Source organism: Solanum pennellii, chromosome 3, assembly GCF_001406875.1.
Source record: "Solanum pennellii chromosome 3, SPENNV200".
Classification (NCBI taxonomy): Eukaryota; Viridiplantae; Streptophyta; class Magnoliopsida; order Solanales; family Solanaceae; genus Solanum; species Solanum pennellii.
Window position 1 is genome coordinate 416,754 of NC_028639.1, and position 26,081 is coordinate 442,834.

The 26,081-nt window shown below is 32.9% G+C and overlaps 4 protein-coding genes across 4 annotated transcripts; 2 read left to right on the forward strand and 2 right to left on the reverse strand.

Annotated features, from left to right (window-relative positions):
* The first annotated feature begins 3,668 nt into the window (after window positions 1–3,668).
* On the forward strand, window positions 3,669–5,963 carry LOC107012591 (transcription factor MYB14-like). The gene is made up of 3 exons (XM_015212467.2): window positions 3,669–3,994; window positions 4,489–4,618; window positions 5,151–5,963. The coding sequence occupies exons 1-3, from the start codon at window positions 3,862–3,864 to the stop codon at window positions 5,641–5,643; spliced, it is 756 nt and encodes a 251-aa protein (XP_015067953.1). The 5' UTR covers window positions 3,669–3,861; the 3' UTR covers window positions 5,644–5,963.
* Window positions 5,964–6,061: 98 nt separating this feature from the next.
* LOC107012590 (cocosin 1-like) lies at window positions 6,062–9,008 on the reverse strand. Its single transcript, XM_015212466.2, has 4 exons — window positions 8,628–9,008; window positions 7,673–7,938; window positions 6,858–7,340; window positions 6,062–6,567 (listed from the first exon to the last, which is right to left on the reverse strand). The coding sequence occupies exons 1-4, from the start codon at window positions 8,968–8,970 to the stop codon at window positions 6,178–6,180; spliced, it is 1,482 nt and encodes a 493-aa protein (XP_015067952.1). The 5' UTR covers window positions 8,971–9,008; the 3' UTR covers window positions 6,062–6,177.
* Window positions 9,009–10,287: 1,279 nt separating this feature from the next.
* On the reverse strand, window positions 10,288–18,864 carry LOC107014011 (PH, RCC1 and FYVE domains-containing protein 1). Its single transcript, XM_015213880.2, has 9 exons — window positions 18,496–18,864; window positions 16,763–16,849; window positions 15,341–15,430; window positions 15,167–15,253; window positions 14,968–15,072; window positions 12,185–14,266; window positions 11,869–12,015; window positions 10,987–11,405; window positions 10,288–10,715 (listed from the first exon to the last, which is right to left on the reverse strand). The coding sequence occupies exons 1-9, from the start codon at window positions 18,541–18,543 to the stop codon at window positions 10,550–10,552; spliced, it is 3,231 nt and encodes a 1,076-aa protein (XP_015069366.1). The 5' UTR covers window positions 18,544–18,864; the 3' UTR covers window positions 10,288–10,549.
* Window positions 18,865–21,385: 2,521 nt separating this feature from the next.
* On the forward strand, window positions 21,386–25,907 carry LOC107014713 (probable methyltransferase PMT3). The gene is made up of 8 exons (XM_015214750.2): window positions 21,386–21,561; window positions 22,748–23,182; window positions 23,339–23,503; window positions 23,610–23,792; window positions 23,898–24,492; window positions 24,623–24,735; window positions 24,845–25,065; window positions 25,352–25,907. The coding sequence occupies exons 2-8, from the start codon at window positions 22,919–22,921 to the stop codon at window positions 25,671–25,673; spliced, it is 1,863 nt and encodes a 620-aa protein (XP_015070236.1). The 5' UTR covers window positions 21,386–21,561; window positions 22,748–22,918; the 3' UTR covers window positions 25,674–25,907.
* The last annotated feature ends 174 nt before the right edge of the window (window positions 25,908–26,081 follow it).

Genomic DNA, 26,081 nt, shown 5'->3' on the forward strand with positions numbered 1-26,081 from the left:
ACGACTATTTTATTAGCTGAATATACACTAACTAATTAATTTTTTAAATAGTTCCAATAAATTATCTTACTTTATCTTTTTTAATTAACAGTATCTAAATCCAAATCATTGACTTTTTGACAATACTTTAAGTTAATCACTTCTAATTCAAAATTAAGGATAACATAAAAAAAGTAGTTTGATTAGTATATATGATGGGACGTATCTCTATTTTATCGAAGGGAAGCAATGAATAAGGTGTGCGACCACCTTTAATTAGAGGTTGTGAATTAAAATTTTAAAAAATGATAATTTTTTCGTAGAAAATGCTTTCATCTTTAATGAGTTCATATACGATGTCGATTCAAATTGATATTTGATCGTCTAGATGGCCCTTATTAACTTTTTTTTTAGCATATGTTATTTTCGTCTTATTATTATACCTTCTTTTAAAGTGCACTCAGTAATTTACCTTTTTTTTAAAAAAAATTACTAAAAGCATATTATTAATATAAATAATATTAGTTCAATCAAACGACCTACATATTATAAAATTAATATTTTATTGATAAAAATATAAATAATGTTTTACAGAAAATTTCTCCATAAACAATAATTTCTAACCGATTACATTATGGATTCTATATAATTTATCCCAAGAACACGTAGATTAAAAAAGAAAAAAACGCTGAGGACATGTATATAGTAGACTTGCCTATCTTTCAACTTTTATTTTTAAACATTTTGATAACAATATATTTTTTTTATAACAAAATTATTTTTCTAAATGTTTTGATTGATAATTTAGGCGGGTCGGTTTCCATCACATTAAGGGCCCAACGCCAGCCCACATAAATTTATAGATGGTTTGGGTTGGCTCGCCTCAGGTTATAGCCCGTGCCTTCTTGGCCCAGCCCATTAAGGGTATCTTCGCGATGGCCTGTTCTTTAATCCATTTTGAAAAAATTACCTAAATTTTAAATTTTCTAAAACTCTCTACCATTTGAATAAGATTACGAAAATTCTTACTCTATGCTATTCTCATATACATCACTTTACACAATATATCTATCAGATACATCACTTTACAGAACGTATCAGGACGTTTAGAGGTGTATCGGAATGTTTTGGGGTATATCCATATTCCACCAAAATTAAGAATTTTTTGTAATTTGAATAAGAGTTAGAATAGAACATAATTAGCTCTTAACACTATGAGATTTTTATTTTTTGAATTCTTCTTCTTCTACTACCTCCTCCTCTTTTGGATTTTTTCGTGAGCTTTTGACTTAGTTTGTGCGATATTTAAGATAGACTTAATATTTATTACTACTAAAACATGTAATGGTAAGTTATTTACGAAAATATTTACTTATAATTGCTTAATAAATAATTTGACTACATACTCTTTCTGTTTCTCTCCACATCTCATATTTTCTCATCTTCTCCCACACTTGAGATTTTAAACTTTTATCTCATAACTTTAAAAAAAAAATAAAAAAAATTCATATATTTAGTCAATCTATCTTGTACATTCCACACCAACTTTCTGGAGAAAGCCCTTGAGGTGAGTGTATTGCTTTCTCTTTGTTCTTGTTTTCATTTTTCTTCCTTCTTATGTTTTTTTTTATCATGGTCATCCAGTGGTTGTTGTTGTATAATTTGGAGGTCATAGAGTGTTGAAAACAGAGTTAGAGTACAAACTTTAGTCATTTTGATTTTATTATTACATGTTGTTTTCGCTCGGTCAGGTACTTTAATTTGGTTCTATTATCATGTTATTTATTATTGTTATTATTTTCTTTCTCTTTTGATTTTAACATGAGTTTTTTATTACTGTATTTCTTTTCATACTTGATTTTGATATATTTTACTTGAGGTGACGATTTATCGAAAATAACTTCTCTATCTTTATAAGATAATCAGTAGTAGGGATATGTCTGTGTGTATATTACCTTCTCCGAACTTCATTTGTGGAATCATAGTAAGTATGTTTTAAGGCTTTGTTGTAATTTTCTTTTTCTTTTATAACCATCCGATGGTAGTTGACTAATTTAGATTCGCATCGTGTAGGATAAATAAGCTCTGATTACTACTTATTTATTGGACTCACTAAGAAAGTTATTGTATTCATTTCAAATCTTTCAAAAATATGTTGCTTCTCGAAAATTTAAAACGTACCCGAAAACATTTTCGAAGAAGTTTAACTCGCTTAGGTCACTAGTACCACTAAGGAAACGCACATTCGTGTGCAATTGTCGAGCTGTCGCCCTAAATACTTGACTTTGACTAATTGGGTCAAAGTGCTCTATTTCCTGGCACCCTATTATCTTAATCCGTAATTTAGCAATAATGATCAATGATTTGACTTTTTGTTCCTCATAATGGTCAATTTTTTTTATTTTTTGTTTAAATAAAAAAAGTTACTCCTTCGTTCTAATTTACATAGTATTTTTGCATTTCAAAGTTCAAATAAATATATCATATTTAAATAACTTGAATTTATTTTAAAATGTATAAATTTGAAATTCTAAATACATAGAGCACGTGGCTATTTGATGCTCACTAAATTTTGATGAAATTTATGAGAGTTGAACAATTTTTTTCTTCCAAAGGGAACCAACTGGCAACGGGTAACGTGTTAGAAATTATTGATAATGATTAATGACAAACTCAATAAATTTAAAGGAAAATTATTTTATGAAAAAGAAAGAAGCTTATAAAGTGACAACATTGAACATAAATACTATTCATCTCATTTTAATCTAAAGGTGTTTTATTAAATAATTCAAATAGCCGTTCATTTAATTATTTAAATTAAAAACAATAAAATAAGTATGTATGATCTATATATAATATATGTTTAATCGTGTATAATCAATATATATATACATAGAGAGACTGACAAAAAGTAAACAACAAAATTATAGTCGAGTCACGAGTGTATGTAAAGATTATATTGTGAATAAAATTTAATAAATCAAAGAAGGTTTTTAATTCGTAAGTCACTTACATGTAAATAATTTTATAAATTTAATTGGTTGACTATTTCAATTTTTACTTTATTAATGAAAGTTTGATTCTCCATTTATAAAAAAAGAAAAATGGTAAAAAAATATACTAAAGCGTCATGTTTTTTCAAGTTCAGTGTCTGAATTATTAATTATGTGAGTTTGTCGCTCGAATTACCATCAATTATTTATCAAAACACACTTTAATTTCCAGTTGTTTCCTTTTTCCTACCTAGTGTATTACCGTTATCATTCATGTAGGAAAATAGAACAATTAATAGTTGAAGTATATATGTTTTTTCAAATAATTGATGATAGGTTAATTACGAAAATGATTAATACCCGATAATTCAGATATGAAATGTAAAAAAATAAAATATTTTATGTATCTTTTTTATTCTTCCCTCTTAATATATATATATATATATTCTTTAAATAGCACAAAATAAATTTGATATGGCTCAAAAACCACGTAAGAAATACGTAAGAGATGAAATAAAACGCACATTTTCCCCATCCCTTTTTTATGGTCTACAAGCTTGCATTATACAATATCTAATTATGTTAATTATTATTAATGAGAATAAATACAAAATCAAACACAACTTCATGGAAATTGCAATAAAGGACTTTTTGACCTTTGACTATTTTTTTTTTATATCTTTCATAATATATATGTTAATATAAATACCCATTCTTAGCGTTCACTAAACACTTAAACCATTTTCTTTCTTTCTTTGCACTGAAACTGAAGAGTGAGACTTCTAATAATTTCTCACACACAAAAATTTGGAGAAAAAAAAAAGATAGAGAAAGAAGTTAAAGTTTTTTTTTTAGTCTGTTTAAAAAAAACGATTAAGAAAAAAGAAAAATGGGCAGAGCACCTTGTTGTGAGAAAACGAGCTTGAAGAAAGGGCCATGGGATCACGAAGAAGACCAAATTCTCATCTCTTACATTAACAAAAATGGCCATGGCAATTGGCGCGCGCTCCCTAGACAAGCTGGTAATTGCTCAAAAATTACTATATATATATTTTATCTGTTTCAATTTACGTGACATTATTTAGTAGAGAAGTTTTTTGTGATAGCACCTTGAGAATTTTTGGTCAAGCATAAATTGTTGATCTAATATTAATAACAAGTTATTTTTTAAAATTATTTATTAAACACAAATTGTTATTCTCCAAAACTATATTTAACCACAAATAATATGTTAGATTTAGAATCGCAATTTTTCGTTTTTTTAAAAAATAAAATGTTTTACTTAAACTATGTGCCCATCAAAAAGTAGTAGTACTAAAGAGTATTTTATTGTCTTATTATGTTTACTAAAAAAATTGATGAAGAAATTATTAGAAAAATATGATGGAATTGGAAGGAAAAAAGAAAGATGCTTTTAAAGAATAAAAACCTATTTTTGATTTATATTTTTCTTCAGATTTTTTAAAATAAAACTCATTGCTCATATTTATTTTGCCTTTTTTTTTTTGTTATTCAGGATTATTGAGATGTGGAAAAAGTTGCAGATTGAGGTGGATGAATTATTTGAGTCCACATATTAAGAGGGGAAATTTCACCAAAGAAGAAGAAGATAATATCATCAATTTACATGAAATTCTTGGCAATAGGTCAGTAATTAGTTATGAAATTTATTGCTAATATATATCTATATATAGTATCGGTAGCTAATATAATTTTTTAAAAATAATTTATCATTATTCTATTTTGTTAATAGAATTAAGCACAAATTTATTATTTAGTGAAGATGTAATAGTCCCTCTCTAATTTTTAATATTTTTGTAGTAAATTTTTTAATAAGGGATTCAAAATGCAAGTATCATACACACACTTTGATATAACATGTCCTTATGCCCATCTCTTTTTAAAAAAAAAATTGTGAAAAGATTCGTTTAGATAAGTTGGTAAATAGAATATTAATTATAATTTTATTAGAAAATATATACAATAGAAATATATGCATTAATTGTAATTAAAAATATAAATGTAGATGTGACAAAGACCCCTATTTCTCTAGATTTGACATTATAAGTATAATATATTTAATTAAAATCTCAAATATCAATGCGATATATATATATATATAAAATTTAGAAAGATTTTTATATTATTTTAATTAAAAAATGACTTTTTTTTCTTCAGATGGTCAGCAATAGCAGCAAGATTATCAGGAAAAACAGATAATGAAATAAAAAATATTTGGCACACCCACTTGAAGAAAAGGCTAAAAAATTGTCAGTCTCCTCGAAGCTTCAAAAGACACAAAAAAATTAATCAAATAAATAATTGCATGCATGCTCCTAACTCACCAGAAATATCGTCTAGCGAGACGTCAGTCATGACAACCAATTCATCATCGATTGGTACTTTCGATACGACGATCGACGATCAAATAGTGATTAAACAAGAAGAAATGGATTCATCAGAATATTTTGCCAAGATCGATGAGAGTTTTTGGATGAATGAATTAACGATAGAGAACAATTTCGATTTTGTTACTAATATGGATGGTGAAGAATTTCAAGGCTTAGACATGTTTAATAGTACAACAATAATGGAGGATGACATTGACATGGACTCTTTGTTCAACTTTTTCATAAAGACTGAGGAATTTTCAGAATTACCAGAACTTTGAGGGGTCAATTTTGGGTTTCATCATAAATTTGGAGTATGACAAGTTGGAAAAATTTTATGTGTTTTTTCTTGACCATTAAATATGGGGAGGACCACCAAATTCTTTTATTGTTTTATTTATTTTGATATTTGAACTTCTCTGTTTTTAGTTTTAACATAAAGTATAAAGTTACCACTAATGAGTAGATAGTGGGAAATACATTATTGGCATGTGAAATAATGGTAATTATACAGATGGAGACATATTGAGGGACTTTATGTATGAAAAAAAATTTAAATCTATTGATCGGTCATGTTATACAGACCTAGTTAAATTAGATATTTAATTATTCTGATTTGAATTATCGATAGAATGCAATGCTTGATATATGTATCAGAAGGATGAACAATCAAATATATTTCTCGATTCACTCAAAAGATTAATTGAACGCCAGAATTGCCTTTTACAAGAGGCATTTTTTTATTATTCTCTCACCAAACAAATCCTAACATAATAGGATTTTTGAGACACTACATTATTTGAGTTTTTTTACATTTAGGCATATTGCCTGCTAGACCTAGCTCCTGGTCCAAAAACACTAACTTCATCCCTATTATACTTCAAGCTCTTAGCCTCTTGCCTTGAAATTTGGTATGAGTTCATGAGGACTTCCTCTGGCATGGCTCGGATAGCCGATAAACGTCCGGCTAACGGACTAATCATCGCGTTGTCATTGGTCTTGAAAGCAATGTAATCGAGCCCTTGCTCCCCTGCCTTCTTCACTATAGCAAAGTTTTGAGGCACGACGATAAGTTGCCCCTGCCTCACTTGATCATCAAACACGGACTTTCCCGCGTTCCCTACCACTTGGAACCGACCGCTTCCACGGATGATATAGATGATTGAGTGAGCGTTCAAGTTCCAATGTGGTGCCACTATAGCATTCTGTAATACGTGCAAAAATGTCATGAGAAATTTAACTTATGTACACTGACCATATACAATAACACAATTAGAACCTCTTTTTCAAATGACTAACTCCTATTGACAAATTAGTATGAACAACTACGTGTAGTTATCTCAAATTACGTGTTATTCATAGTGATGAATACATGCATTTATATCAAGCTACTATAGTTTAGAGTAAAAGTATATAAAAGTTAAAACTCTTTAATATGAAAAGCTAAATTGTCAGTATATAAAAGTTAAACTTTTTAATAGGGACAAGCACTTACGTTGTAGAGGGTACCTCTCTCAGCGCTGAGCTGGAGCCAGTTAAGGACAGGGAGACTGTTGCTATTGACGGTGCTTATACGTCCGCCACGTGGATTGTACACGTCAGACCTAGTAGGATGGCCAATGTTCTCCCTCAACTTCATTGTGCAAAAAGTTTCTTCCAAACCATTAAGAGGGAATCCTCTTCTACTATGCCATTCTCTTTCTTCTTCTTCTTCTTCTTTCTCCTCCGGGAGGAGGAACCGAAGGTTTTCAGCCCGGATAATAACACCCCTCTCGGGGGCCTCTTCCTGGATCTTTCGTATAACCTCCACGTCTACATTGAATGCCTCGGAGAGAACTTGAGGATCGAATCCACTAAACATGTTCCCTCCTTTCTCTTGTTCTGAGCCTCTTCTTCCATATTGGCTAGTTGTCTCTTGTTGTCTTCCTAATACTTGTTGTTGTACACCACGTTGAGGGTTTCCAGCTAGGAAGAATTTCTGGCAAATCAAAAATCAATTAGCTGAGTCGAGGCTTGTCTTATCAGAAACAACCTCTCTATCTATGAGGTAGGAGTAATGTTGATTTTGTTACATATTTTGTGTCTAAAAAGTAAATTATGTTGTAAATGATTGATTTACTATTTATATATACTATATTCATCATATATAATGGTCACCAATTTCCTTCTTGAAACAACTCTACGTGAAAATAACTACTTTCTCCCGTCTCAATTTATGTGACAGTATTGAATGAACATAGACTTGTGAAATCATGTTGTAAAACGAAAAAAAGAATCTTTATTTAGAAACGTATGATTCTTTTAAATTACCCTGAATGTGAGGTCAAGTTGATTGGCAACATTAGAAGTGTCAATAAGTGAGACACTAATAATAGGTTCTTCACCATCATTGTATGTCCAATGAGTAACTCCAGCAGGCAATGCAAGAATATCTCCCGCCCGAAAACGCCTAACTTTCTGGTGACGATCGAGTGATCTCTGCCCTCTATCTCCTGACCGTGCCCTACGATCAAGTGGCGACTCTGTTTCAAATGTCTCGGCGCAGCCTGGGAATATTGTTGAATGAACTCCACTTCCTACATTCATCAAATTACAAATGTCAACTTAATTATAATACAAGCTTAGCTATACTACATAAGAGATAAGAGTAGTAGAGTAGCGACAGTGACAGATTCAGAATTTATATGTGACTTAACGATTTTGTTTGTACTTGAATTTAGAATGTTATGATATTATTCAGAGTAGGAGAGTTAAAATACTCTTTAAAAAAAAAAAAAAGAGAAACTAACTCAATTTTTTTGAAATGAATTCAAGAATAGATTTTCTTAAATAAATGTATATAGTATATTCGAATACTAAATAAAGAGTAGTCCCAAAAATTGATTTCTTTCAATTTTTCTGAAATAAATTTTATATATTTAAAAACTAATAAGAAGTAGAGAACATACAAAATAGATACTTCAAATTTTCTCAAACAAATTTTACATATTTGAAAACTAAAAAAAAAATAGAAGAAAATTACAATAATTAATAAATCAAGAATACCTAAAAAATACTTAAAAGAAAATCACAATCAAAGAAAAAGCTCTTTAACAACACAAAAAGTAGTATGTCATATAAAATAGAACAAATAAAATATTTATTTAAGTTTTGAGTTAACATGGTGGTTAACTGTATCACTCAAATAGATCTTACTCGATTCGAATTTGAATTAGTTAAATTCATATAATTAAATTAAAAATAAAAAAAAGAGTAGTAGACTTGCCTTGGACAATATAGATGAGTTGGGGAGTGTTGCTATAGTAAGGCAACAAAAGCCCGTTGCGCCGGATCTCATGCCTAACGGCCTGAACTCCGGCGCACTCAAACTGTTCTTGGGTAGCATCCCAGAACTCAACAACACCCGCCTCGGACTCAAACCTACGGTTTGGTTCTTGAGCATTCAAACGCTCTATCTGGCACTCGGTTTTAGACCTGAGTGCCCGATGCTGCTGCTGATGCTGCAGCCTTTGCCAGATCTGTTGTCGCTCAAAAATTTGAGCGAAGCTGATCTGGCAAAGAACGAGAAAACAAAAGAAAAAACATAGGAAAGAGGAATTAGAAGTCATTTTTTTTTTATAATTTTAATTACTCTTCTTTGTTGTTGATGAAAAAATTGGGGAAAATTGATGGAAATTTATAGGGAAAAATTGAAGAAAAAGGTTGACACGTAATTGTTTGCATGGAATCAAAGTGTTTGATTGATTTTAACACATATGCAGAGGTTTTGTATGAAATGTGGCAAATGGTTTCTGCAAAATGAGTTGTTTCTTTTTGTGTTTTTATTTGCATGGAAGTTTGGTTTTATTCATAATGTTTATTAGGTGGGATTGTTGGTTTGGTGTTGCTAAGTGTTGTGTTGCATGTCTTGTTTTTGGTTTTGTATTATAAAAAATGAGAGTCGGATATCATTTGGTACAAAAATTAATAATGCAGAGAACAGTAACATATGTAAGAATTAGTAATATAGAAATTAGTAATTGTAAAAATTATCTTTTACCAAGTGTTTGGTTCAATGCTTCTCACCTAATTTGGTGTTTGGTGTAACTCTAAAAAAAAACTTCTTTTCAATTATATTCTTGAATTATTATGAAATATTCTACTTTATGTCATTGAGTCAAAATAGATAACCGTCGGATAATTATTTTTTTATGACCTTCTAACTAGTTAGGAGAACAATTTTATTCATTTTGGCTTTCTCAACTGATTTATTTGAGGGTAAATAATTGTCATCTTAGTTACATACAAAGATCAACAAATAATACATTAAATTAAGATCACAAACGTCATGCGGTCATATATTAGTCTTTTCAATTAGCAAATATTAAACAACTCACATTTCAAATATTGTATTGATTTGTAATGGATTTATTTATCAACAAACAACTTTATCTAAATAATGAAATTTGTGAGGTAATTTAAATAAAATAGTACAAATCTAAAATGATTAAAATGATTTGAGGGTATTTATGTCTTTGGAGATCGGTACTTTTTTTAAAAAGTAATAATGTTTAATAAATGATGTATTTACCCATTTCATTGTTAGGTCTTTTTATAACAGAATTGAACTTCCTCAACTTGGTGGTATGAAGTATAAGTACTCAATTAGAGACAACAAAATTATGTGTTTGTACCTTATAAATAAAATTCAATAGATATTGCAATTACAAAAAAGATAATATTGATCTTAGTTCAATTATTTATGTTGGCATGTTTTAGACGATATTCAATCACCACTAAATGGATGTAGTGGAATAAATAGAATTCCTTCATTTTAATCGGAGGTTTCTTGGAACAAACATATTCCTAGTAGGCTCGACCACTTTTTCCTTATTTCGTGGCGCGAATCTAATTAAGTCAAGCTTATGGATTTCAGAAACCTTAAGGAAAAAAAAAACATATTCAATCACTTCAAACTCTCAAGTGTTAAACTACTATACTTTGTATACATGTGAGTTCTCAAGAGGATAAATTTATTTTTGTGATGATTTAGGGGGTTAAATTTATCCTTCAAGTCTGTCAGTTCTAAAAAAAATCTAAAAGGCATACAATATACCAACTTCAAGCTCGTTTGAGTCTAAATCTTGAACCCGCCTCTATGCTAACAACTAAGCTGGACAACATTAGCAATCACTACGTCTACGAAGACTATGATGCTTCGCTATTTTCTTGTGGTGGTGGTGCTGGTGATGCAGGGGATGAATCAGTAGTAGTAGACGCAACGTTTGTCTTTGGAGGGCTGTACTTTTTCAGTAGCCTGTCTTTGTTTTCCTTCCACCATTCTTCTGCTTGTTGCTCCGCAAACCTTCGTTTACTGCAAGAAATTGTTTAATCAACAAACAGTACATTTTATGTGATGATGTTTGACAAGGTACACTGTTTAAGATAGAAAGATAAGTCTTTTGAAACTCGAGATCTAAAACAAGTCATAGATAATTGTGGCTATAAATCATGTCATTAATAATATAGGAAAACGCCGTTTTTTTTTGGACAAACTAATGAAAAGTGTGCCAGATAAAACGAGACAGAGGGATTGAGGGAGTACAAGTAATCAAAATTGCAACAGAGGAAATGTAGGTAAGAACCTGAATCTAACTCGTTTGAAGATCTTGGTGCCATTTGTAAGTTGAAGGAGAGTGACATAGACGCCAGGTTCAAATTGTTCGATAACTTCTTTTTGTCCCTCTCTTGGAGCTCTAGGTGACCCCGAGAAACTTCTAGGAGTTGATTGTCCATGGTTTTCACGTACTGTTCCATCAACACTGTGTGACGTTTCAGGGATTCCAGCAGCATCCCAATGATCATTTCTAATGACAGACTCAGATATATTATTTCTATGTGTTGGCTTCTGATGACTATACGACGTGTCTGGTTGCAAAGAAGAGTTGTCTTCAGATGCTTGATTCCCAAATGTATTAAGAAATGATTCGACTTGAGCATGTATGGATTTAATGGCTGGACTCTCAGAGATATCAGGAGGCAGTTCTTGTGTCATCTCTTTCAGCTGAAGTAACAAAAGACACGATTACACGCTCCATTATCATGACATGAAGACGTAATGTAAAAAAGAAATCAAACTTTTATACACGAAACAACCGTGTGGGAGTTGAACCTCCCATAGAAAAGACAAGATCAAGCAAGTTATAGGAATTTGCATGATTTCGTTCAACTAAAGTTATATGATGTTGAACCTGTCTATTGCTCGGACTCTTGTGAAATACCATTGGGTGCATGTCCGATCTTCCAAAAGCAGTGTGTTTTTGAAAAATCAGACACAGGTGAGATAGTAGTTTTGGAGAGTCCGAGCAATATCTAAAGATTGTACCCAACTAATGATTTTCTTTGAGGTAAAATATAAAAGAGGCAAACTTTTTGATAGATGTATCTAAAAATAACTAAATGCAATTCTGAAGATGAGGAAAATATAACACAAATCATAAACGTAAGAGAAGCAATTTGAACATTACTTGAATAGTAATAGACTTCATGGTTTCCACCGCGACATTACACTTTGATGCTCTCTCTGCAACCAACCTAGACGATTCTTGAGAACTTTCCTTCAATTTTCGTAGTTCAGCATCTTGTCCATCACTTTTCTGCTTTAAACTTTTGATCTACAAATGTAAACGAGACAACAAATAATGATACCTCCAAGGGCGGCTCAATAGAAATTGGTATTTTTTCCCCCTACAAATTTCAATAATTTTCTCTGGATATGTCTAGACATAAAGTTCATCAATTAAATGATAAATCCTCTTGTTTTGTATGTAAAGATTTCCATACCTGGTTTTGCAATTTGGCAACTTCTTGGTGCAATACATCATTTGTCTTTCTAAGACTATCGATGACACCCCTTGAGAAAACAGGCGCAGGGGAGCGTGGAGGACTTGGCCTTCTCGAATAAGGTGAAACAGGTCTAGAGTTGGACGAAGGAGGCGGAGGCTGAGGCTGAGACTGAGGCTGAAGCTGAAGTTGAGGTGGTGCTGTCACGACAGGCTTCAAGGCATATTGAAGTGCACTAAGTGAACTAGGAAAAGCGATATCTTTTAATTGCAAAAGTGAGGGGACTTGTGAAGCTCTCACTATACTGAAATTATCTGATTTGAGGCCAGACCTCATAGACTTGACTTCGAGGTACTTAATTGGTTCGATCGTGGGAGAGAGCAAAACTCTTGATATTTTTGCCTCGCCCCTGTCTAACTTACTATTCTCTATTGGTCGATGTGAGGAATTAAATTTTTTAACAAAAAGTGAGGAATTTCCTTCGGAAGCCTTTTTCAACTTCATGTAGCAAGAGTCACAAACACGGTGTGGTTTACCTGGAGTTGGAGCCAGTGCAGCTTTCAGTGCTTTTTTCGAACTGCAAGCATGACAATGCACAAGTCCACAATTATAACAGTTGTGCCTCTTTCGCGTAAACCCAAATGCTTGTCGACAACCCGAGCAAACAGATTGATCTGCTCCAGACACCCATTTATGAATGCAAATGCTGGCAGTATAATTAGAGCCACATGCTATGTTCTTCACATGCCTGTCTTTTAAGGCCTCGATTAATGTTGGACTGTTGCGATCTTCAGTGTCACCGTGACCTAACCTTCCGTTAGCACCTTTTCCCCACGTAAAGACTTCACTTCTTGATGTAAGGACAGCAACATGGAACGAGCCACATGTTATTTCTTCAACAAATTCACCTACCAATCTATCTTGTACAAGAGAAGGAGCCTTCCCATCAGCCTGTGGATTTCCAAGCTGACCATATGCATTACTTCCCATGATGAAGACGTGACCCGATGTGGTAAGACCAACAGTTATATTATGTCCACATGCTAACTGATGGAAGTTGTAATCGATAAGTGCAGAGACACAGGTCGGAAGCATATAGGCTTCTTTATTTCCATGGCCTAATCTATATTTATCGCCATCTCCCCAGGTGAACAACTTTCTCGTGGGAAGATTTCCACAGTTGTGGTTCGTGACTTCCACGATAGCAGCAGTGTGCCACACACCACAAGCAACTTTAATAGTCTTAAGTCCATACAGTGATTGAACTTCCTTGGGATACGGTACAGTGACACGATCACCATGACCTAAGGCGCCATATGTTCCATCCCCAAATGTGAATAGTTTTCCGTTTGCAGTTGCCAATGCTGAATGCCAGGTACCACATGCAACCGATAAAACTTGAAGCCCTTCCAGAGGACCGGAAACTCTTTTAGGTATCCAGTGGCTAACATCATTTCCATGCCCAAGAAGTCCAGCATTGTGTGTTCCATCACCCCAAGTATATAAATCACCCATCGTAGACACAGCACAGGTATGAAACTCTCCACACGAAACAAAATCGACGTTTGTAACTGCCAAAAATTCAACAAGTTTTGGCCGGCTAAAGTCCTTTTCAACTCCATGACCAAGTCTGCCCCCGGATTCTTCTCCCCAAGTGAAAACCTCTCCTTGCCTTGTAACAAGAGCAACGTGTCGTACACCACAAGCAATTTGATGAACATCAAGAACCACATTTGACTCCAAAGGTTTAGGAGTGAGTACATCATGTTTAACAGGAATTGGATTCCCTGCCCCATCTTTTAATACTCCATCGCACCAAATCTCCCCCCACACATAAACATCACCTAATGATTCTATGTCATCTGGCCCCGAACCCCCACTCGAACAACTTGGAGTGCTAGAGACACTAATACGGAAACCATCCGAACTTGTTCTTACTTGCATATTTCCACGTTCAGACCCTACATCTGAAGACCGCGCATTCGAGGAAGTTTCATAACCATATGGGTCAGCAGAAGTCCAATCCCGAGAAACAGTTTGGCTGAAATCTAGTGATGCACCACATGGAGTGGAATTCTGTAACTGCATATAAAATCATAGAGAGAAGACGTCAAAATATGTTACAATGAACTGCTAAATGGTAGTTAAAGACTGCAGAACCTTATCGCGCACATGGAGAAGCTGATCAGATGGCATGTCTAGTAACTACCATATGTAAATACAATACTTATAAACAAAAACAAGTTAACCATCCCCGTGTATTAAAATCATAACATCTTTGAAACAGAAAAAGTTATGAGACAAACTTGTATATAGTCTCGATCATCTTTTCCACAGTTCAATTTTAAAAAACGAACTATGATGTTGCCTTCACATCTTCTTTCGTTAGACATGCAATAGTTGAAGGTTAATGCATTGTTAGTGTTCCTAGAAAGAAACTTCAAGAAATGTGATGAAGTGAAGGTCACAGATCTCTCATCATTGAATATAAACAACACATAGTGTATTTAGAGCTGGATATCTTTTCAAAACTAGTCAATTTGTGAATGGTAAAAAAACAAGAAGAACATATCTAGTGTAGTCCCACACGTGGGGTCCGAGGAGGGTGTACACAGTCCTTACGCCTACCTTCAGGTTGAGAGAGTTATCTCCGATAGAGCCTCGGCTCATGGTAAAAAATGAAAAGGGAGAAAGTGAGTTCTCGCATGGTACAATATGTAAGATAGATGTAAGAGATGAATAGTCAGTTGCTTTGACCTTAAAGTTCAACGTTAAAAACTTACATCGGTAATATCACTCCTAGTACGTCTACTACGAGCTTGACCAGCTGAAATTATATTCTTTAGTCCAGCAATCCAAATCTCCGCTTCGATCTTATCCTTACAGATCTTCAAAATGAAAATGATAATTAACTGTTACCTTAGTAAAACTTTCTCCAAACAATATTCATGACAGCAAAAACCAAATTATCTATTCACCAACCAGATCTAGAGATCTTTCGCCATTGTTGTATATAAGGGAAAATGATAAGTACTCCTTCTCTGGGCGCAAAAATCTTTTAAAAACAGGCTGCATAGACATATTCACACGCAAAAGTTGACATTAGTAGGTAAATAAACTCTTTGCAAAAATGTAGATGCATAATCATTAACTCACAGTTCTCTGGCCAGGAATAATTTTTGAAACTGCTGATAGCTTTAGATTCCTTTCTGATCCACGAGAGTACCAAATTAACGTTGTTTCATCCTGAAAGTACGAAAAGTAAATCTGTAATCTTCCATCAGATATCATATAATTTCAGAAATCAACTTCATGAGCTGGCTTTTTGAGTGAGCTAGAAAGCCAGATGCATATTTGAACTGATAAGACTCTTTCATCAGTTCAGACACCGGATGAACTCAGGAGCAGCCGAAGTAGTAAGTTACAGTATTATCAAAAGCGAAAAGGACAAAAGAGCTCTAAGGTCCATTGGGACTTTAAGCACAAAACACAAATAAAGTCTGGCCCTTGATTAAAAAAGGCGCAAATGGACAAAAATACAAATATATATGTTTAGTCTAAGACTAATAAATACAAAGAAAAATATGTCTTAAGCGAAGCGATGCACTAAATACATTTTGAGCCTCGCTTCAGGGCTTAAGCGTGCCTTTGACAACAACTGGTAAGTTACAGAAAGAAAATGAGAAGCATATGGCACGAGACTCTTGGATGGAACAGAAACTTTAAGGAACTTGAATTGAACTATGACACGACTGGCATTACCAAATCAAGCAGCTACAAGCGAAATAACCAATAGAGATTCATTAACCAGATCACTTTTACATATGAACAAAACAATGACAAACAGTTGCTAATAAATACAAGGAAAAATGTTATGCATACAAAACACTCAAAATAGCTTTCTTAGTACTACTAACTATTTGATTCACTTTCAAAAGAACCTCGGCTTCACTTTCAAATATTTTACAACAACTTATCCGATGTGATCACACAAGTGGGGTCTGGAGAGGGTAGAGGGTACACAGACCTTACCCCTACTTCGTGGAGGTAGAAAGCTTGTTTAGAAAGAACCTCGGCTCAAGTGTAGAAAATTAAAGTAGCTATGAAAGAGGGTAATATGGCTGTGGAATAAACATGTCAATTAATAGGGAAAGCAGGACAAAGCATTCAGTTTCAAATGCTCTCACTTAGTAAAAGGCATTGCAATAACATAAACTTTAATGCTAGTCAAGTGGGATGTATGGAGTAACTTTTTGTCCCCTTTTGGAATGGAAACCCCATATTCCGCGTGGGAAAAGCTTGAAGACCTACTTTAAGTTGTAGTACCTCGCAATCAAACAATTGCGATCAACCGATTCTTATTCCTTGGTGTTTGATAGCAAGTATATAAAACTATGGTATTCCTTAAATGGCTTTTCTTTCAAATACTTGTTCTAAGAGAGAGGCTTCAGTAAATTTGTAAATTTCCGGACAAGAATAATAAGTTCATATAGAAGCTCTCAGATTGCAAACAGTGTAAAAATCATAAAAAGCATATTACTAGTTGATATGAAGCTCAGAAGTAATGCAATCAATTACCGGAGAAACTCTGAAAGGGCAGAACTTTGGCTTCCCCTTCCGGCTATACTTAATTAGCTGTGTACCTTTCTTCAACGTAATCAGCCCCTTCAAAGTAAGTGTTAAGTGAGAAATAAGATCACTGGACAATCAAGAACGTTGTGATAATTATGTTGTAATGTCTATGAAAAACAAAATGAAAATTCTATATATTCAAAGTCATGAGAAAATTGTTGTAGCCAACTGAAATTCAAGCATTATGAGTCTTAATGTCATACCATTTTATAAAGTGTACCCGTACTTTATTTAATCTTAGTGAAGCACGACTGTTCGAGATATTAAATTGCAATTGGTATCTATACATTTTCAATGATGGAACAGTAGGAAGACAAGGATGCATTTGCAAAAAAAAATCTTTGTCTTATGTTTCTAAGTCTAGTCGAGTTAGTAAAATTATCATTTTAGTATTGTCCAGATTGGTCGAATAAACAACAGCCACAATAATGGAGCCGTGGTGATTGAGGCACATTTTGAGCTTTAGTCCACGGAGACAACCGTGAGGCCTGAAAAGTTGGGCTAGAGCGGACAATACCTTGACAGTTGTGCCTGAGACACTACACATGGAAACTCATTTCACTTAAGTCGTCTACTCGCTAAATACTACATAACTAGCTACATATGTGACACTTTTATTTGTCTAATAACAAGTTTATCTCACTCAATTCATAACTCATGCTAAGCAAAGAATAGGGTATAATTCGTGTATCGAATTTGCATAAATTAGAGCAGATGAACTCAATTACCCACAAGAGTAATACAATCACTTGGCCTGTTGAAGAACACCCCTCATCAGAAAATTATACAAGGTATATAGGTTAAACAACACTTTGTTAGAGTCTACAGTAAAAAAAACACCTAAACTATAATATTTAAGCCAGTTTCATACTTCAACTATCACTCCATTTGTATTAAAACACACCTCAATGTCGTGTTGGCCTACACGCATCTGTTGTTGACCAAGAACAATCAATTCGCCAACTCAACATCGAGGAGTGTTAAAATACAAAGGTAATGATGGTTTATGTAGGAAAAGAGAACAATGGATAGTCGAGATATGAAAGTCATGAAAAAATGATAGTTTAGGTGAGTATGACCACTAAGTGGGTGTTTGGATTGACTTTTAAGCTATTTTTTAGTTTTGGAAGTGTTTAGGTAACTCAAAAGCCAAAAAGTACCAAAAAAAGCCAAAAAGTAAAAAATTTTGTGTGCCAACTTATGATTTTAACTTTTGACTTATAAGTCACTTTAAAAAAGGTCCATCCAAACACCTCCTAACTCCTTTTTTTATTATCTATATATATTTATAATTTTGAACACCCTTAAGAAAATTTTTAACTTTAGAGAATCTTAGTGAGCGTTTGACCAAAAATTATATTTGGCCATAAAAATTTGGAAAATTCCGAATTACGGAAATTGAAAAACACCAAAAAGTTATTTCACTCTTTTTCACTCTAAATCACTTACAAATGTTCAAAAACAACTCCAATTTTTAAATATCATTTTTCACTTCGAGATCAAAAGCTACTTTCTTTCAAATATTAATTATAATTCTTATGACAAACTTTCATCTTATTGATTTGAGTGATTCAATTCCCCCGCCTCGTAATCCTCTACCCCTTCTCCTACCCCCACAATATTTTTTAAAAAAATAAATAAAAATCCTGACTTCGCCACTGAATACTCAAAAAATATACCTGGTCAATGTCGCGGTCAGGATTGCCATAACTAGCAGGATCTGCCATTCCATCTGAAACAAATCTTGGCTATCCACCAAAGAAGCCTATTTGTTGTCCTCCCAACCATCAACATATTCATCATAGATACCAATCCAATCTTCCTTGGCCTATCATTAATCTCTTCCAACCCTAATTTACAAAACTGATCCCTTTTTCCCAAAATAGAAACTTTTCAAATACTATGATCCACCTACATTCACCAAATTATAACCAAAATTCGATCGAAAAAATTCAAGATTTTTGTGAATTCATGTTATATTGATGTAAATTGCTAGTGGGTAAATGTTGAAATTTAGATTTTTTTTTTGAGATTAGATCAGAGGAAGCAAAAAGAAAAAAATTGGAAAGAAGCAGAAAAAAAAAAGAGAGAAAATAAAGTGACAGTAAGTTTAGGGGAACCTTACATTTTCGATTTTGGCGCGCTTATTTGGATCATTTTATAACCACCTTATGTAAACATTGTAGTACTATATTTTACTATATTCAACTCGGAAAAAACTTATTTGCACTCGATAATTATATCAAACGAATGAATATAAGACATATGTCAAAGGTTAATTGATATGTTCTTTCAGTTTAGTATTTTTAATTCGAAGCGGATAAGTATATATTTTATCTCCCCTATGTACTTTTCATTAGATAATTCAGAATTTAAACTTTATGAAGTCATTTGATTTGAAGATAAGTTATGTTGAGATTAGTTATTTTGATATATATATTATTTCTTGTTGATGATTTGACTTGCAAGTTTTTGGCCAAAATTATTCTTAAATAATACCTCAAACTTAAACTATATCATTAAAGTATCATTCTTATCATAAAACATCTTTCAAGTATTTTAAAGTAAACAATTTTCATCCTTCTACTTGTATTTATCAGAAAACTAATCGATATATCACATAAAAATTAAGTCGTCCCTTCCTAATTATTATTCTTAGATATACCAAGAATATTATCGTGAACTTTTCGTAATTGAGTTAAGAATTATGCAAAATCTTTTAATTTGAACCTTTTTTCATTCATTTTTCATCTAATTTTAATTAAAAATATTATTAGTTTAAATATGTTTCTTCTCAATTGAATATATTAGAAGCGACATTTGTTGGAGACTTCAGCTTCTAATAATATGGAATGAAACTCAAATACGAGACATAATCAATATTTTGGTCACTTTGATATCAGATTGACCCAAAAATCTATTATGTTAAGAAAAATAAAAAAATAATTAATCTCCAACTTTTTTCCGTTACGAAAAAGGCAAATCGTGTACACTCACACCTTCCAGTCTGTTTCCATAAGCAACAACGTCTAAGATTTTTTATATTTTTAAAGAACTTCTTGTAAAAAGTAATGAAATTTTGCAGAATAACTTTTGTTGATAGTCACGTTAACTACTCAAATTTTCGTAAAATCCCTTAGTTTTTTGATAATATCTCATAAAAGGATGAAAGTTGTTCACTTACAAATACTTAAATGATGTTTTCTGTTAAAAATAATATTTTAAGGATGTAGTTAAAGTTTTGGGTATAGTTGAAGGATGTTTTTGACCAAAAACTCTTTGACTTGCTATAATATTGCGAATAAAACACATTATATAATCTATAAGAGAAGTTGTTTGATTATGAAAAAATCTTCATCTTACAATGAAAGTGTGAATTGCATGGAGATTTTTGTGTGGATTAATATAAAAATTTACAGGATTCCAACAAATTTTCATACTAATCCCCAAGAAAATTATCCTCATGTAAAAGAGGGGATTGAGGGACCTGAGGGATATTTTTGTCATTTTATTTTATACTCGTTTGGATCAAACTAAACTAATAATTATATACATAATTACTTTTGAAATTTTTTTTATCACCTCACTGTAATAAAGTAAAATTATTTTCACTTCAACAGTAATTCTAGGATTAAAATATTTATTTTGATGTTAATTAATACATGCAAGTACTTTCTCCTTAATCCTTATTATTTCATAAAAGTTCACATGTAAAAATAATTCAGATTTATTTTTTTCAACTTGAAATTTAAATTCAAGATTTCTAGCTTTAAAAAAAATCATATAATTCTTGAAAAATAATATGAGCATATGTCAACTTTTTCTCTTTTTGTGATGACCGACTTTTAAGATGTCTTGTTGCTTATTTTTCTCAAACAAAAATCTAAAAAAAAAAAAAATACCCTAATTTGTTTCAAGCTTATGTGCTTTATATATTAAAATTACTCTAGAAAATAATATTTCTATATCTAATAAGCTTTTCAAACATTCATTTTTTCATTAATTAATACTTTTTTTTTTAAATGACATAACATATGTAAGTCTATGAAATTCAAAGAATATTTCTCATGTATCCTTCAAATCAAACCCATAATTAACTAGAACTTTACAAATTAGTTAACATGTATTTCACGCGAATTGTCACATATAATAAATATATCTATTTATTTTACACACATTTAAATACCTATTTAACGACTTATGCACATCTATTTTTTTAAATATCGATATAAATTGACACTACACCAAAATTGATCTCATTAATTAATGCTATTTATATAATTTTTAAAGACAATTAACATTTTTTTTTAAATATCTTTAAAGTTATAGAGATATTAAATTTAATAACATTTAATTCATATCGACAAAATAATAATATTCTTTATTAATCAACATATTTATTATCACTAAAAAATATTCTTATTATAATAATATATTAAATTAAATAAAACATCCACATTACGTAATCTATAAACTTCAAATATTAATTCCGCTTTTAAAAATGAAAATTTGGAAAAAGAGTCCCAATAGTTAACAACTTTTCACACTACAAAAGAAAAAAAAAACTTAGATCTAATCCACCGTCACTCTCTCTGTCCCTCCATTTATTCTCTGCAGAAAAACACACACAGTCTCTCTCACTTTTCTCTCATCATATTCATTCCCTTTTGTAGTAGTTTTCTACACATTTACATCTCCAGGAACTCATTATTGGGTTTCCCTCTCATTATTCCTAATTCAGATCTGTAAGTTTTCTGCTTTTCTTCGATCTGATTCAATTTTTTGCTTACTCATTAATGTTTTTTGTATTGTGTTGTATGCTATTGTATCTTATACCCAATTTAGATAAATGAGTAATGAGTAAGACAACTTAAGTATACTTCAAAGGGGGTCTTTTTTTTGTGGTAAATATCTGATTGATCTCTGTTTTTTTGTGAATGGTGGGTTTTTTAATATGTGATTCCAGATCTGTGTTCCTTTGTTTCATGTTTAGTGAATTATATATGTACCCTTTTCATGTTTTTACAAAAAAGAGTGTTTTTAGGCCTTGACATTATGTTATTAAGCTTGAGTATAGTTGGTCTTAAGACGGAGTCAAGATTTGAACTTTATGAGTTGTAAATTGTAGGATAGTGATATATGTTGCTTGGACACTTTATGAACTCCCAAAAAGTGCACTACTTTTGGAGTATCTGACACAGTTGCTTGGACACACAGTTGTTTATAGTTTTGAAGAGTTTGAGCAATATAGCTGAAATCAGGTGTTTATGATTGGGTTGTGAATGTAAGTTTTGTGCATATTTAGTGAGTTTCTTAATAGAAGTACAAGGTTTGATTAAAGCTAGATTCGGGTTCTAGTTATTCCCCTGCATCACACTATACATGTCTTGATGGACTTTTGCTTTTATCTTTTAGTACACTTTTCTTTTCATAGATCATTTAATAGGGAGAATGTGATTAATTGTTCACATTAGGTAGGTTTTGTGGTGTTTGTTAACATTTCCTTTCACTAATGAGCTGCTCTTGGTTCACAAAATAGCTTATGGTTATAGTCTTATAGACAGTGGCTGAGCTAGGAGTTTATATAAGGGGATTAAAAAAACACTAGAATGTTACATTTGGGATTTAACGTGTGACCAAAAGCAAGTTTTTAACCCCTTTGCCAATGCACGGATTCAACAGTTTATATACAACCCGAAAATCTCGTTTTCTATTTGCATATTATAATTTTATGATGAAGGGGATTCAATCGAACCCCTTGTTTATACATAGCTGTATCCCAGGTTACAGACATGTGTATTCGAAAACTGAGTGATTCACACTCTAAACAGATCTGGAATAGCTGTGTGGCAACTGGAACTATTTTTTCTTTCTTTTTCTGGCCTACACTACTTGATTAGTTTCTTATGGATAATGTATTTAATTTCACAGGTTGCTTCCTCAACATTGCAGATCAACTTTTCTCAAGAGTCTAAATTGTTTAATCTCCTTAGTCAAGATACTTGATTTTAATTGGTGCCTTATCTAGACAATTATGATTTCAAAGAGCTGAAGTAGAAAAGAGAAAGTTAAGTTTTTCCACGGACACAAAAAAAAAACCAAATGATGCGAGGGAGATCAGATGGAGCGCAAAAGAAGCGCTTGTGGACTTTTGTAGGTATTGGGGCTGTCTTGGTTGTTTTCCTTTACATGTATTTTGGATCCAAGAGCGGTGGTGAGTCTGCTCTTGAGTATGGCAGCCGTTCTTTGAGGAAATTGGGATCGTCTTATTTGGGTGGGGATGATAACTCTGATCTCAGCAGCAGGCAAGAGGAGAAGTTTGGACTGGAAGATGGTGATGGTGGCATTGTCTCTAAGAGTTTTCCAGTAAGTCAGTCTTTTTTCATTTCACAGCCCAATGTTATGTCACAAGGCTCTCCTCCAACCACCAAGAGTGGCTAATTGGAGGAAAGGATGAGTTGCTGCATTTTGGTTGTTTCCTTTGTTTACCTTCTTAATTTTGTACTGGTCTTTCATTTGAAGGTTTGTGATGATCGACATTCAGAATTAATTCCGTGTCTGGACAGACATCTCATTTATCAAATGAGATTAAAGTTGGATTTGTCACTGATGGAGCACTATGAAAGACATTGCCCCTTGCCAGAAAGACGTTATAATTGTCTGATTCCTCCTCCTCCTGGATACAAGGTGAATAGGCTGAAGCTATAGTGAAGTTACCCTGGACATATTTCCAAATTTACTACTAGTTTTTTTCCGATACTTATATCATTTGCTCATTTATATGCTGTTATAGGTGCCAATTAAGTGGCCAAGAAGTAGAGATGAGGTCTGGAAATTGAACATTCCTCATACGCACCTTGCAAATGAGAAATCTGACCAGAACTGGATGGTTGTTAAGGGTGAAAAGATAGTATTTCCTGGTGGAGGCACTCACTTTCACTATGGAGCAGATAAGTACATTGCGCTAATTGCCAACGTAAGGACTTCTTTCTCTTTCTCAGATATTGCAGAAATTTAAAAAAAGGGAACCTAGTAATATATGAAATGTTAAACTTTATCATACATGTAATCATGATTGCAGATGCTGAACTTTACAAACAATAACTTGAACGATGAGGGAAGGATACGGACAGTTTTTGATGTTGGTTGCGGTGTGGCTAGCTTTGGTGGTTATCTTCTATCCTCTGATATTATAGCAATGTCATTGGCACCAAATGATGTGCATCAGAATCAAATACAGTTTGCTTTAGAGAGAGGAATTCCTGCATACCTTGGTGTCCTTGGAACGAAAAGACTGCCTTATCCAAGCAGGTCATTTGAATTTTCTCACTGTTCTCGTTGTAGGATTGATTGGCTTCAAAGGGATGGAATCCTTCTCCTTGAGCTCGATAGGGTACTTAGACCTGGAGGCTATTTTGCATACTCATCTCCTGAAGCATATGCACAGGATGAAGAGGATTTAAGAATATGGAGAGAGATGAGTACACTTGTTGAACGCATGTGCTGGAGAATTGCAGCGAAAAAGAATCAAACTGTCATTTGGCAAAAACCTCTAAACAATGATTGTTACATGGAAAGACCTCCTGGTACGCAGCCACCACTCTGTCGATCTGATAATGATCCAGATGCTGTCTGGGGTGTGAATATGGAGGCATGCATAACACCTTATTCTGAACGTAAGTGCTTGCCTCTTCTGTCTTGTCAAATGGATGCATTTTTGTTGACTTAAGGTTATAAGAAACTTGTAAGTTGCTTACCGTTAGTTTTCCTCAAAACCTTACTTCCTTATTGTCACCATTCTCTCAGATGACCACAAAGTCAGTGGAAGTGGACTGGCTCCTTGGCCAGCTCGATTAAGTAGTCCTCCTCCCCGTCTTGCTGACTTTGGGTATTCGAATGAAATGTTTGAAAAGGACACGGTAATTTGTTTTAGTAATATTGGTTAACTTGTGCCATTTGGTTCAACACACGAGCTTAAGTGCTCCATTACAAACTTGATGACTCCTTGCTTTCTCGGATTATCAACAGGAGACTTGGAGGGAGAGGGTTGACCATTATTGGAGTCTGTTAAGTTCTAAGATTTCATCAGACACCTTGAGAAATATCATGGACATGAAGGCTAACTTGGGGTCATTTGCTGCTGCTCTGAAGGACAAAAACGTATGGGTCATGAACGTTGTACCCAAAGATGGACCCAACACTCTCAAGATTGTATATGACCGAGGCTTGATTGGCACAACACATGACTGGTAGGTGGATAATCTTTTTCACTTTGTATAACCATATTAGTCTGCTAGTTTTACTTTGTGGCCTAAATCTTTCGCCTTTAGGACATTGAACTGAGCATATTTATGAACATCTTAGTTTTTCTAGCCATTATGAAACTAATGTAGCTGTGCATTGTTATTCAAGACTTTTAATGGTTGAGGAGCTCGGATATAGTTATCTGTCTTATATTTTCCCCAGTAGATGTTGATCATAGCCAAGGTGAACGGTCATTTGTAACATTAGTTGCACTTACGTGCTTTTGTGCAGGTGTGAAGCATTCTCAACCTATCCCAGGACCTATGATTTGCTCCACGCTTGGACAGTCATCTCTGATGCTGAGAAGAAAGGTTGCAGTGGTGAGGACTTGTTACTCGAGATTGATCGCATACTTAGGCCTACAGGTTTCGTTATCATCCGTGATAAACAACATATTATCGAATTCGTAAAGAAGCATTTATCAGCATTGCACTGGGAAGCAGTTGCATCAACTGATTCCACCTCGGATCCCGAGCAGGACAACGATGAGGTCGTTTTCGTCGTGCAAAAGAAACTGTGGCTCACAAGTGGAAGCATCAGAGATACAGAATAGATAGCAGAGTTTGTAATACATTTTGCTAATTCATTTTCTCTCTAGGCCTTTAGGGTGTTAAAGAAAAAAAAATGTATGCCCTAAATTTTCAGTTTGAATTTGTATTTGCGTGTTATTTATTTTCTTTTTTTACTCCCAACACATTTTTATGTAAGTTTACAAACTGATAGACTACATAATGTATTCATAGGCTATTTTTTTTTTTTATAATTAGTGTATTTTAATATTTGATCATTTTGAGTTGCAAATTCTTGTGGAAGGTATAAATGATTACTTCTGTTCTTTCTCATTAGTTATTTTTATTTTATTTTTTATTTTTTTCTCATTTATTTTTTAAATGAGAAATAAAACAGATAACTACATTTTCTCTAATATATTTCTTTTATAAAAATTGGGTTTTAAAATTAT

Excerpts from the sequence above, each read along its gene's own strand:
- LOC107012591 (XM_015212467.2), top strand. The coding sequence starts at position 3,862 with ATGGGCAGAGCACCTTGTTGTGAGAAAACGAGCTTGAAGAAAGGGCCA. Across the intron at positions 3,995-4,488 it reads CGCGCTCCCTAGACAAGCTG|GATTATTGAGATGTGGAAAA; the intron begins GTAATTGCTCAA and ends TTTGTTATTCAG. Across the intron at positions 4,619-5,150 it reads CATGAAATTCTTGGCAATAG|ATGGTCAGCAATAGCAGCAA; the intron begins GTCAGTAATTAG and ends TTTTTTCTTCAG.
- LOC107012590 (XM_015212466.2), bottom strand. The coding sequence starts at position 8,970 with ATGACTTCTAATTCCTCTTTCCTATGTTTTTTCTTTTGTTTTCTCGTT. Across the intron at positions 7,341-7,672 it reads AACTTGACCTCACATTCAGG|AAATTCTTCCTAGCTGGAAA; the intron begins GTAATTTAAAAG and ends TTGATTTGCCAG. Across the intron at positions 6,568-6,857 it reads AGAGAGGTACCCTCTACAAC|AATGCTATAGTGGCACCACA; the intron begins GTAAGTGCTTGT and ends CACGTATTACAG.
- LOC107014011 (XM_015213880.2), bottom strand. The coding sequence starts at position 18,543 with ATGGCAGATCCTGCTAGTTATGGCAATCCTGACCGCGACATTGACCAG. Across the intron at positions 15,254-15,340 it reads TTATTCCTGGCCAGAGAACT|CCTGTTTTTAAAAGATTTTT; the intron begins GTGAGTTAATGA and ends ATGTCTATGCAG. Across the intron at positions 11,406-11,868 it reads TGAAGTCTATTACTATTCAA|CTGAAAGAGATGACACAAGA; the intron begins GTAATGTTCAAA and ends TTGTTACTTCAG.
- LOC107014713 (XM_015214750.2), top strand. The coding sequence starts at position 22,919 with ATGATGCGAGGGAGATCAGATGGAGCGCAAAAGAAGCGCTTGTGGACT. Across the intron at positions 23,504-23,609 it reads CTCCTCCTCCTGGATACAAG|GTGCCAATTAAGTGGCCAAG; the intron begins GTGAATAGGCTG and ends ATGCTGTTATAG. Across the intron at positions 25,066-25,351 it reads ATTGGCACAACACATGACTG|GTGTGAAGCATTCTCAACCT; the intron begins GTAGGTGGATAA and ends GCTTTTGTGCAG.